Below are 11675 nucleotides of genomic sequence, written 5' to 3' on the forward strand. Positions count from 1 at the left end.
GAACACATAGGAACTCGAGGTCTGTTCCCAAAGGGGATGATGCAAGACTGTGTTTAGTGGGTGAGAAACAGTCTTGTTAGTGAATAAGGAGATACTGGGGCTGGGCAGCCAGAAGGGTTGGGAGTAGAAGGGAGTTCAGGTGACTAAAGAAAGAGCCAGAGCACGTGGGGAGCAGCGAGGTACTGGGGGAATCACATGAAGTAGAGCCCTGATGAAGAATGGGTCTTGAGAGAGGCTGGCCCGGGAGTGGAGGCCAGGCTCAGCCCTGGTTGGAAGGTATGATCCAGTGAGCACCATACTAGCCACCTTTACAACTCCCAGGGTCAGCTAGGTTGATTTTTTAACTTCCCCTTTGGGAAGAATTACCTCCCCTGATAGCCTCCTGGGTGACTGGTGACAGTGGAGGCTCTGTTGGAGCTCCCCCTGTCCCCGAGGATAACAACCCTGGCCTTAGATCATTTTTCTTTATAGTCCTTGTCCCTAAACAGACCTGGGGCCTCCAGAATTACTAGAGGCAGAGTCACACTGCACATAGAATGCAACAGGAAGGGAACCTCTAGAGGTGAGTAGCATGAAGGCTCTAAGAAGGTCATCAGAGCTCGGACAGCCAAGGCCAAGGATAGCTGTTAGCAGGCAGGTGCTGCTCCTCCCAGGGTGAGTATACCTGGTTCTGGCCCACCTGGGGCTCCCAGACTTGGAGGCAGTTAGCAATTGAGGCCCATCACTTCTGCTGCCGACGCTCTGATTTCTTGTCTGGAAAAAGGGACAAAGGGTCCTGCCTTAGAAGCCTAACTGCCTGAGCAGAGACAGTCCCTCTAACCTGTGTATGTCTCTACCCTGTCTAGCTCTGGGAGGGGTGGCACAGTCCCTCCTGCATGGGGCAGATGCTTGGGGAGTGTTTTTTGGCCTCTGCAGAGATGTGCTGAGGAAGCAGTGGCACAGGAAGGAAGGTAAGGACCTCCCCGGTGAATAGCCAGGCTTCCTTGGGCAGGTATTTACTGCTGCCACGGGGCCATTTGCTCTTAGAACCTGCAATCTGGGAAGTGCTAGGGTAACCAGTGCCAACTCAGTGGTGCTGCCTAAGCCCCAGAGGCCCTGCCCCATGACTTCATTTTTGGGCCTTGGCTTTTAGAGCCAGTATGTCCTCTGCTCCTGAGGGCAAGGTGGCAAGCCAGACTCCTAAGTGCCTACCAGTGAGCCGTGCACAGACATGGGCTGAGCATGATGCTTTTAACAGTGGACACCAACACAGACGTAGCAAGTAGCTGAGCTCAGCAGAGGGGAGGGACTGACTGCCTTGTGTCCTCTAACACCCGCCTGCCACTAGCTCTCCCTGAGGCAGGACAGCCTGGAGGCAAGGAGCTTGATCACCTGGCCCCACTGGCCCCAAAGACAGGGTCTCTTTCCTGTGAGAGTGCAACCTGTATAACAAAACTCAGATTTACTGAAGATGGATTCATGATAGGCCAAAATAGGCTTTATGCTTGAGCCTTTTTTCTTTTCTGAGATAGTTTAAAAAAAAAAAAAAAACCCACATGCCTTGCTGTCTTGTTTCTGTGCCAGCCCCTAGCACAAATGAGACTTAGAAAATTTCTGGGCCATTGGCTATCCCTTCCCACAGCGTGGTGTTTTTTTTAATACTGACAGTTTTATTCTCATGCAAGCATCTGCTTAGGGAGGAAATACCTCTGTCCAGGCAGAGCCCTGGGTCCAGCAGGGTGACTTCACGGCCATGGGCCATGCTGTTCACTCTGCCTCAAGGGCTGCATTTGCTGATGTTCCAGTTGCTGGCTCCCAAACCCTGTAAGATGAAGAGATCCATAAAACTGGGTTAAGAAGAGGGAGATGGCATTGAAAGGAGAAGGCCTCAAAGGGTGGTGGCCACAGGGAGAATGGGCATATTCTTGTCTGAGAGGGAACAGACCTGGGGAACCAGGTCTGTTACAGTCAGATACTTCACTTTGAGAAAGTCCCATAGCACAGCACTTAGGACACTGGCTACTCAAGGAGCAGTGGCCCCAGCAACCATGACTCTCCAACAGACAGCTGAGCCCCTACCAAGGCCTCGTGGTCAACTTCTGCCCAGGGCTTAGTGTTCCTGTTCTGGAAGAAACAGTAGTGTTGACGAGCAGGTGTATAATGTACTGTATCGTAGCATAAGAAGTGCCTCAAGCTACCTTTGGTTGGTTCAAAGACAGAGCCTCCATGAATTTTTGAGCAGGCAGTTGACTGAGGGAGGCTCCCAGGAGAAACCATGTAGGGGGGGCCAGGAGGCCTAAAGGATGGGGAGAAGCTAAGCAAAGAGGCAAGCCTCAACCTAGGTCCTAGGGAGTGTGACTGGCACCTGGGATAGATCTGGCTAGCAGTCATGGGCAGGCTAGAAGGAGCAGCTGTTAGCCACGAGCAACCAATACTTGGGTGGTGGGGAGTGGGTGCTTTTGTGGGCTGAGGGGTCTGGCTAGAGCACCAGCAGCCCTCAATTTGCCTCCATTTGCTCTTGTGGTCCTTGAAATGGCCCAGTGAAGCAACCGAGCCAGAGACAAGTTTCATCATCTTAGGTGGGAAAGAGGAAAAAAGGCCTCAGGTCGGTAGAGGAGCCCAGCCTATCTGACTGCAGAATCTGTGTTCCTGCCCTCCTCCTCCTCCTAGTGCTGCAGTTTCTAGGAGGAGGATCCTGTGAGGAGAAGAGACCAGGATGCAGGGATGCTGTGCCATCGGCCCTTAGACTGTCCCCTGCCAGCTGGCCTGTTTTTGTCCCCAGATGCCCACTTCTGTGTGTGGAGATGAGACTCATGAGTTTGGGGGCTTTGAGGCATCCAGGCATCATTTCCTGGAGCAGCACTGCTGTTCTTAGCCTTTTGGGTCATCCTGGCACAATATTCAGGTTAGTGGCTCAGCAGACCTTTCTGCCTGCAGCTCCCTGGGTAGGGAACCAGGGCCCCTGGGGAAGGACAGGCTTGTTGAACCTGAGATCCCACAGCAAGAATAGCTGATGGAGGGAGGCTAGTGCATTTGAGATAACAGGCTCCCTTTGGGGGATTTGGTTTTCAGTTTGCACCAGGCCACTTTTATCTCCGTCTCTAGAGCTCAGCCAGGAGCCTCCCCTCTCCCAGAAGGGGGGTGTTTGAACAAGGGTGTGCACAGAAAGTCCATTCAGCAGAGGGTATTGGCTTCCTGGCTTGGAAAGCCTTGGATATTATGGAATGGGAGGCTGAGCTAGAGACCCAGAGTTGGGGCAGTGGAAATGGCTCTGTCGTGGCTGGCTAGAGCTGAGGTCTGGTGCATCAGGGCTTCATTCCAGAGTCACCCCTACCACAGGCTGCTGTTGCCTGCCTCTTGCAGACTTGGTGTGGGGTCAGTGTCTCTGGCCACCAGCCTGAGGCCACATGGACAGTTCTTACCAAGCTTTTTAGCTGGGCAGGCCTGTACCCCCATTAGTTTGCTCATCCCTTGGCTAAGGCTTGGTCTGGAGAACAGAAGTTGGGGAGTGGGGGCGGTTTGTTTGGAGAAGCAGTTTCACTTTGGGATGATGTGCTCACGTGGCACTTTGAACTTTGATGTTCTGTGCTTTCCCTAGACATTTTGGAGGGCACCCAGGCCTCCAACAGGTCTGTGTAGCACTCCTCGAGGGAGCGGGCTGAGCTATTAAGAGAGCCTGGGGTGGGATCCTGCCCAAGGACATGGTGGGCCAGGCTTAGGTATGGGGACACTCTGTGTGTCTGCTTGCACAGTGGGCTCACCATGGATGGTATTCTTGGTAAGGCATACACTGCCCCATTGTGACAACCATATTCCTTCCTGGCAGGTGGGCTGTGCCAGCAGCTGGCTCTTGGTTTTCACTTTCGTTGAAACGGCTGAGTTTTGAGTCAAACAAGTTTTCAAGGTGACATTGACTTTGCAGCCAAGGACATCAGTCGGTTTCAGTGGCACTCTATGGTTTACTTGTGACAAGATTAACCAGTCTAACCTTGTAGCCTTTCATTCTGCTGCCAAGCAAAAAGGGCCAAATAATTCCAGACAGTTGAAGCAGAAGTGACCCTGGGGTGCCGTTGGCTGTCCTTATTTGACAGGGTAGAACCCAGAAGTTGGGGAGTCTTGTCTGAAGCCTTGTGGGGGCCGAATTTGAATCTGTAACAGCCTGTCTGACCTGAGCCCTCTCCAGGTCCAGCATTTGGGTCCCTGACACCATGCTGTCGGCCATGGCCAATGCTTAACTTGGGTCTGAGTCTTCTCAGGCTGCTATAGCAGCAAGACCTTAGCACGGATAACTTAGGAACAACAGAAATTCACTTCTTTTTTTCTAGAAGCCGAGAAGTCCACCATTACCCCACCAGCAGGGCCATGTCTGGTGAGGGCCTGTTATTAACAAGTGGCACTTCCTTGCTGTGTCCTCACATGGCAAAGGGAAAGATGAGCTCCCTTGGTCCTCTTTTATCAGGACACTGGTCCCACTCATGATGAATTCACCCTCACAACCTAATCACCTCTCAAAGGCTCCCACCTTTTAACACTGTTGCGTTGAGGATTTGCATCAACATTGGAATTTGGGGAGGTACACAGTCAGAACACATACGCTGTCACATTGGCCACAAGGTCACGACCTCCCTGCTGCACCTGGCCTGCACCCTGCTGGAAAAGATCAGCAGGATGACTCGAGCAGGAGATTGAAGATGACCGTAGCGTGGAGCGCTGAGCACTGGGAGTTTTCTGTTCACGTTATAGCTCATGGAATCATGATACGTGTGCAGGCATCCAGCAAAGTAAAGAGATGTGGCAGTAGCCAGAGCTGTTGGCGTCAAGGCCTTAAAAGCCAGTCTCCTTAGAACCCTGTCATAGCATGTCACTCAAGATGCTCAGGCCCAGACTACACACCTATTCAGGCAAAGAAACAGACTGCTCAGCCTGGGTCGCCTAAGGGTGGGCCAGGCTCTGGGCTCATGGGTTCTTGACTGGTCCTGGCCTCAATCTTGGGCCCCATCCATCCAATCCAGTGCAGCCTAGCTCAGGGACACATACACAAGTTGAGGCTGCCAGGACTGGGCCATTTTCCCACTTTCTTATGCCCTGCTCAGTTCTTCTGTCTTATCTCAGGCTGGTCAAGAGAGTGGCTGTGAGTCAGAAGGGCCCTCAGAACCACTTCCTTTGCAGGCATCTGGGGCCCCCACCCTACCAGGTACCAGGTTTGCATTCAGAATTGCTGCTCTTTTATCCAAGCCCAATCTGACAGTGTTGAAGACCATGGGAGCTGTGTTGCTGTGGTGAGGGAAGGGATGTGCTCTGCTGGCTGCATCGAGTCCAACCCAACCCATGCAGGGGCTGGCAGGTGGCCTGGGCCATCATTTCAGAACTAATTGGTAGCGTGGCTGCTCTCTCCTGATCGCCATTGCTGAGCCCCTTAGTACTTTTCAGCCTTTACTGTTCTTCCATAATCAGAAGGTTCCAAGAGAAGTGAACCTATCAGAAGAGTGTCTCCTGCACAGTGCTCAAAAACACTGAGTGTGCCCATGGCAGGTGTAGCCACCTGCCTTCAGAGAGTGCCTTTTATTCCTTGTCTGCTGCATCTGTTCTAACAGCGCATTTGCTGTGCCAGCTGGTGGTCATCTTTATTTCAAAGCAACACACAAACACTGTGGGTTTTGAAAGGACCAGTGCTCCTGGGACAGGTCTGTGCTCTTGGCATTTGTAGGCAAAGCGTGGTGGGGCTTCCAGGTCTCTGTGCAAGGGAGAAGTGGGAGCCTGCTGTTCCTCTTTCCTGTGCAACTCTTCCTTCTCTGAGAAGGGATCTGGTTGCTGTGGGTCCTTTGGGAATGTCTGGGGCTGGACCATGGGTGTCACTCACTGCCACAGTCTCCGTCCTGTCTGCTGCAGGATCGAGCTTTGTCTGGAGAATGGGTCTAATTTTGTGCTTAGTCAAGAAGGCCGAAGTTCAGGTGCACCCATCTGTGCACACTGTTAGTGACTGTGCACTCTGGCCAGTGACTTCAAGCAGGACTGGCCCTACTTGGAGGGCCAGCCATGTTCAATCTCATTCATCACTCAGACAGGCAAGGAAGCTCTTTTGCAGCTATGTTCTCTTTCTCTCTGTCTCTCTCTCATCTCCAAGGGACCTGTAGGACAGAACAGGTGGGAACTATCACATGCCCTTCACATGAGGCCACAGAGGTTCCCAGCTGGTGAGAGATGAAGCAGCCTGAGCCTGGTCCTTCCCCCAGCAGAGCAGTGCCCCTCTGGCCCGGTGCTGTGAAAGGCCCAGGGACACTGCCATGTAGAGAAGCAGCATCTTTGTCTCCAGGCAGGGCTTAAGAGCCAGCTCCCCTGATGGTTCTGACTCATACTAGGGTCAGGACATTGGCTTAATGCCCCCTGCCTTGCCCTACCTGGGCATGGGAAGTGGATGGGGTGGATATAGTGGTCCCTGTGTGCAGCAGCCTGGCAGTGTTTCTGTGTAACTTGGGCCCCTTCTCATGGGGAACGTTGTTTTGTACCAGTATGTTCATTGCTGCCTGTTCTGTGTAAGTGGCTACATAGTGACCCGGCCTCAAAATGCACTTTATTTCACCATCCTGTAGGAATTTGGGTTACTCTCGTCGTTTCTGTGCATTAGCATGAGTAAGGATATTCACTGAGTCTGGAGATGTAATTCAGTGGTAGAAGGCATGTGTGAGGCCCTGGGTCCAGTCCCCAGCACCAAAAAAGTGCGTGCGCACCCACACACAAAAGGTGTTGCTGAATTTTTGCAATTTGTCTTCTTAAAATACAAATCCTAGTACAGTCAGCTTTATGCATTCATGGGTTCCACATCCTCAGATTCAACCAATCTCAGATAAAAAATATTCAGAAAAAAATTGTGCCTGTATTGAACATGTACAGACTTTTTTCTTGTCATGATTTCCTAAACAATAACATAACAACAACTACACAGCACCTACACTGTAGCAGGTAGTGAAAGTAACCTGGGATATTCTGAGGTGTAGAATAGGGTTGTGTAGGTCTGGGCAGATTCTGTGTCATTTTACTTAAGAACTTACATCAGCATTAAGGAGGGGTCCTAGAACCAGGCCTAGATAATGAGGGGTGACACTAGTGAAACCGCCTCATCCAGGACCAGGTACATTTTTTACCAGAACACCTTCCTGAGAGGCTGAGCCCCATATAAATTGTTATGAGTGTCTCTGTTCTCACTGCAGGGTGTCCCTTCCCACTCCCTTGCCCTGAACTAGGGTCCATCGCATTTTTGCTCTGCCAGTCAAGTAGGTGAATTTTGCTTTTTTTTTTTTTTTTTTTTGGTGGTACTAGGATTTGAACTCTGGGCTTTATGCTTGCCAGGCAGGAGCTCTACCACTTGAGCCACATTTCCAGCCCTGAATTTTGCATTTCTCTATGGGTTGCAGATACCATGTCTTCTTAAAGTAGTGCTGGAAGAAGAGGGTAGCTATTGAGAGGATGTGTTCGCTGGACCAGGCATTTCTCTGTGAGGGAGCCCAGGATTCAGTGGTCTGGCCAGAGTTGTCAGACCAGGTGCCAGCTAGGTTTTGGCTGGCTTTGTAGGGTGTTTGGGTCTGGGTTTCAGGAGAGTGGCCCTTCAGTGACCTGTATGTCTGTCTCTCCACAGAACTGTCAGACTTTCAGCAGCCTCAGCTGCCTGAGCACAGGGATGGAGGACCGAGGCCTGCAGAGCCCCTTCCCTCTCATCAGCAGCACGCGCTCCTGGACCGCCTTGCTCTCAGCCTCCAGCCCAGGGGGCAGGACCCCGGCTGGGACCCCAGTCCCTGAACCTCTTCCCCCATCCTTTGATGGCCTCCTTGCCTGCCAGGAGGACCTGTCCTGTGAGGAGTCAGATGGCTGCACCTTGGACGAGGAGTGTGGCAGGAGGGGGGAGCCAGCCACAGCTTGGCAGGACCGCGGGACCACTGGGAACAGCCTCTGCTCCCTGGATGGCGAGCTGGACATTGAACAGATAGAGAACAACTGAGTTGCGGCGGGGGGGGGGGGTCTATGGGCCCTGATTTGGGGTGGAGGTGCTTCCCTCTGGGCTCAAGGGGGACACTTGAAAGGGGAGCCCAGCTCCTGGGCCTGGTGATAGTTTCCTGAAGGGTGTCAGGTTTCCAGGAGGGAGCCCACCAGCTTCCCAGGGAGAGACCACTGCCCTGCAGTGCCCTGGCTCCATGAGGGTTGACTTGGCCACACCTGGTGGACTGGTCAGCCTCCACCTGCTATCAGACACGTCGGCCACCAGGCCCATAGAACTACTGTAGCCCAAGACAGCTTTTTGGTTTGGTCTTTTCTGCCTTGTTCCTCACGGGATGTTGGGTTGCCATTCCCCAGCAGGGCTGGGCCCATGCTGCATCCCTCGGGTGGGGACGTCAGGGCCCCTGCTCAGGGCTGGGGCCAGCTCTCTCTTGGCCTCGCTCAGGTTCAGTCTGGGGAGTCGCCCATAGCTTCCTTCACTCAGTTTATTCCGTGCCTTCTCTCCCACGTCTCCCTACTCCAGGCTTGGGAAGGTTCGGGAGACTCCTCCTGTAGTGACACCAGAACCGTGTGGCCTTAATCCATGTGTGGGCACTGGCAGGGCCCTCAAGGGGGTAAGCCCGTGCCTGGACTCCCAGGTCAGAGGGACCCCTGGGGTGCTTGTTAGAGGCCACCCACCCTGGGTAGAACTTGGTGAATTTGTTGGCTGGAAAAGCAGTCTCACTTGCCTCTCCCATGGCAGGGAGAGTCCCCCACAGCTGTCACTTCAGGGGCAGCCTCATCCCTGAGGGACGAGCTTCGTGGATTCAGCTGAGTGTAGCGGTGTCATGACAAAAGGGCGACCTCTTAAGTGTCCTCAGGAGATAGGAAGTACGAGTGGGTGCATAGGCCTAGGCCCTGTGCACATTTCAGGACTGAGGGTAGTCTGCTGGCTGCTCTGTGGGGGCCTGGAATGGGGGCCAGTGGGCCCCCTGCCATATCCCTAGCACATTCTCGCTTGTTCGCAAGCACTGCTGGCTTTAATCAAAGTGCACCGTCCACCTCACGACCCTCACCCCTTGCCTGTTAAGGGAAGTGTAGTCCTAGGTGCCACCTCCCCAAGCAGGCCCAGCCACGGTTGGCTTGACTCACACTGGCTTGACTTGCACTCGCACCCTCCTGGCTCCTCACTCTGGCACAGCCCCCTGAGGCCGTGCACTCAAGCAGCTTCCCTGGCCCATCCTGCAGACAGGACACAGGGCTCTGGGAACCTAGCTTTTAACAAACTTGGCATCTTCACAGACAATAGCAAGTGGACTGACTTTTGAGTGAGTGGCTCATTTTCCCATAGGCTAAAAATAACTGGTGTGCTCTCCTGAGCTTGCAGACATGTGATCTAAGCACTTTTGTAGTCACCCTGCTGTGCCATCTTCTGGGAGCTTCTCCTGGTAGAGCCCAAGTGGTTCTCACCTTTCTCCTAAAGAAAGAAAGATCCTATTTGGGAAGCTGTGTTTAAAGCTTCACTTGTGACTGACTACACCCAGGGTGATGGCTCAGGCTCTGATGTGTAGATAAGATGGCCATTCTTTAAAATCAGCCGTAAGATGCGTGCCGGAAGCCCCACTCTAGCAGCCCACCAAGATGTGCACAGCCTCAGGTGGGGCACATGGTGTGTTTCTCATGGCACAGAGTAGGTCCTGCAGTGCTGGGACCAGATTGTCTCAGAGGCACTGAAAAGCCAAACAAGAGCTGGTGGTTCTGGGTGGGGAGAAGCATTGGGCCTGACCCCTGCCTGGCAGGTTATGGAGGCCATGTCTTCTCAGAGCGACTCTGGAGAGGAGGGTACTTGTTGAGAGGATGTGAAGAGCACACGCCCATGGCCTCATGGCCCCAGAAGGCCCAGGGTGGGAGGTTCTGGTACCTGGAGTGGCCACAGTAGGAACACAGCCCCAGCAGTAGGCCTTCCTCTGGAAGATCCATTCTGTAGGTCTGCCAAGGCTGACGTGTAGTATTGCTGCCAGCTGTGTCTTCTAAGGAGTAGACTAGAGGTGCCTAGGGCAGGTGTGTGTCATTGAGTGTAGTGTAGGTGGCCTGTGGTCAGATATCCTCCCCTCAGGCCTGACAGCAGAGTCAGCCTTATCCTTCTAGTTCCCTGAAAGCCAGTCCCAGCAACCAGCAGACCATCCCCAGGGCAGAAATGAGCCAGGCCCAGGGGAGGAATTGGCCCTTCCAGACTCCTCAGGGCCCCTCTAGACTGTACCAGTCCCACCAAAGCTCCTAGTCCAAGACTGTGACAGCCACTGTCAAGGAGAAGATGATTTGGGGCTGGGCGGGGAGAGAGGGGTGTCTTTTCTGCTTAGAGAAATGGCCTTTAATGAACTTGGGGTTGTGTTTTGACTAGACAGAGCAGGCCCTATCTAGAAGGTGCCTCACTGTCTTCTCCACAGCCATGCTACCCAGAGAGGCCCATTTCCATACTCTGCTCTGCTGGCCCCATGTAGCAGGCAGGCAGGCTCCCCACCAGCACTGTGGCCTCAGCCAGCAGCAGCAATAGGCACCTCACTCTTGTCAGACCTATCCCACCTCTTAACTGGAAGCTGAGGACATGGCAGGGTCCTGGAGGATGGGCTGTGCCAGCAGCATGGGGAAGAGGGACCTTCTGTCACATGGCTTTCCTCATCCAAAGCCAGTGAATTGACAGGAGCTGCTGGGTGCCTAGCTTGGGGTCAGGGCCACAGCCTAACCGTTTACATGACCGCACACCCTCTTGCCTTACTCTTGGGCAGTGGAGGCCGGAGCCCATGGGGAAGACTCACACCCAGGCCCCAGGGAGCTTGTGTTGACTATACGTATACATTTTCACTCTCAGAAAGCCTTACTTTTCAATAAAATTTTTGTAGTAGGAAAGTTTTGTGAATTTGTATGCTAAAAGAAAATTTAAAGGAAAAATCCACATTAAGAAGAAAACCCCCAATTTTCTAGATGAGCCTCCTACTGGAGGTGGGTGTGATTTTCCACGGTGCATTCCAGGGCCTGGCCTGCCTGAGCAAGCCTCACAGCAGTTAAACACACCCCTGGGTCCCGTGCCCCATTTCCACTACGGAGGTTAAAGTCACATGCACTCCGTGGTCATGGGAATGAGCTCCCAGACAGTGACCGCTTCAGAAGTTAGCCTCCTGGGACAGCAGTCAGCCTGATACGGGGCTCAGGGAACCCTGCCTGGTCACTCCACCCGCGTGGGCAGTGACGTAGCACCTGGCCCCAGCCACACTGCCAGTCCAGCCTCACCTGCTGCGCCAGTCCACGAGAGCCTTGCCTGTAAAGAGAGAAGAGGAAGGTGGCTAGGAAAGTTGCAGACGGAGATGGAGTGCTCTTAGCCTAGGTAGGATAGTCTGACCTGGCAACTGAGTTGTGTCGTCGGTGCGTGGGGGTGACGTGCAGGGCTGGGGATAGGCACGGGGGCTGTGCGGGCATGGTGCATTCTGTCCCTGCTGGGCAGTGCTAGTGGCGTAGAGCTTCAGGAAGCGTGGTGCCTGTGCAGTGCTAGGCCAGGCCCCCGCCACGGCAAAGCGGTCTGCGTGATGGGGCGCTGGGTTTTTCTGCTACCGCCCGCTACAGCCTGTCCTCCCTGCACAGGCCACGACTGTCTTGCACTAGAGCCGCTCTAGTCTCAGGAATTTGCTTGTTACTTTTACTGTGTAAATAAAGCTTCCTGGTTCAATACCCAG

The 11675-nt window shown here is 53.5% G+C and overlaps 1 protein-coding gene across 2 annotated transcripts in view; it reads left to right on the forward strand.

Moving 5' to 3' along the window:
- Fam53b (family with sequence similarity 53 member B) overlaps positions 1-11675 on the forward strand; it is a 75914-nt gene extending 64239 nt beyond the window's left edge. For both annotated transcript variants that reach the window (XM_020157856.2, XM_020157848.2), the window contains one exon: positions 7613-11675. In XM_020157856.2, the coding sequence (XP_020013445.2) occupies positions 7613-7972 (360 nt within the window). In that variant the 3' untranslated portion in view covers positions 7973-11675. The remainder of the gene's footprint in view (positions 1-7612) is intronic.

Source organism: Castor canadensis, chromosome 7, assembly GCF_047511655.1.
Source record: "Castor canadensis chromosome 7, mCasCan1.hap1v2, whole genome shotgun sequence".
NCBI classification, from domain to species: Eukaryota; Metazoa; Chordata; class Mammalia; order Rodentia; family Castoridae; genus Castor; species Castor canadensis.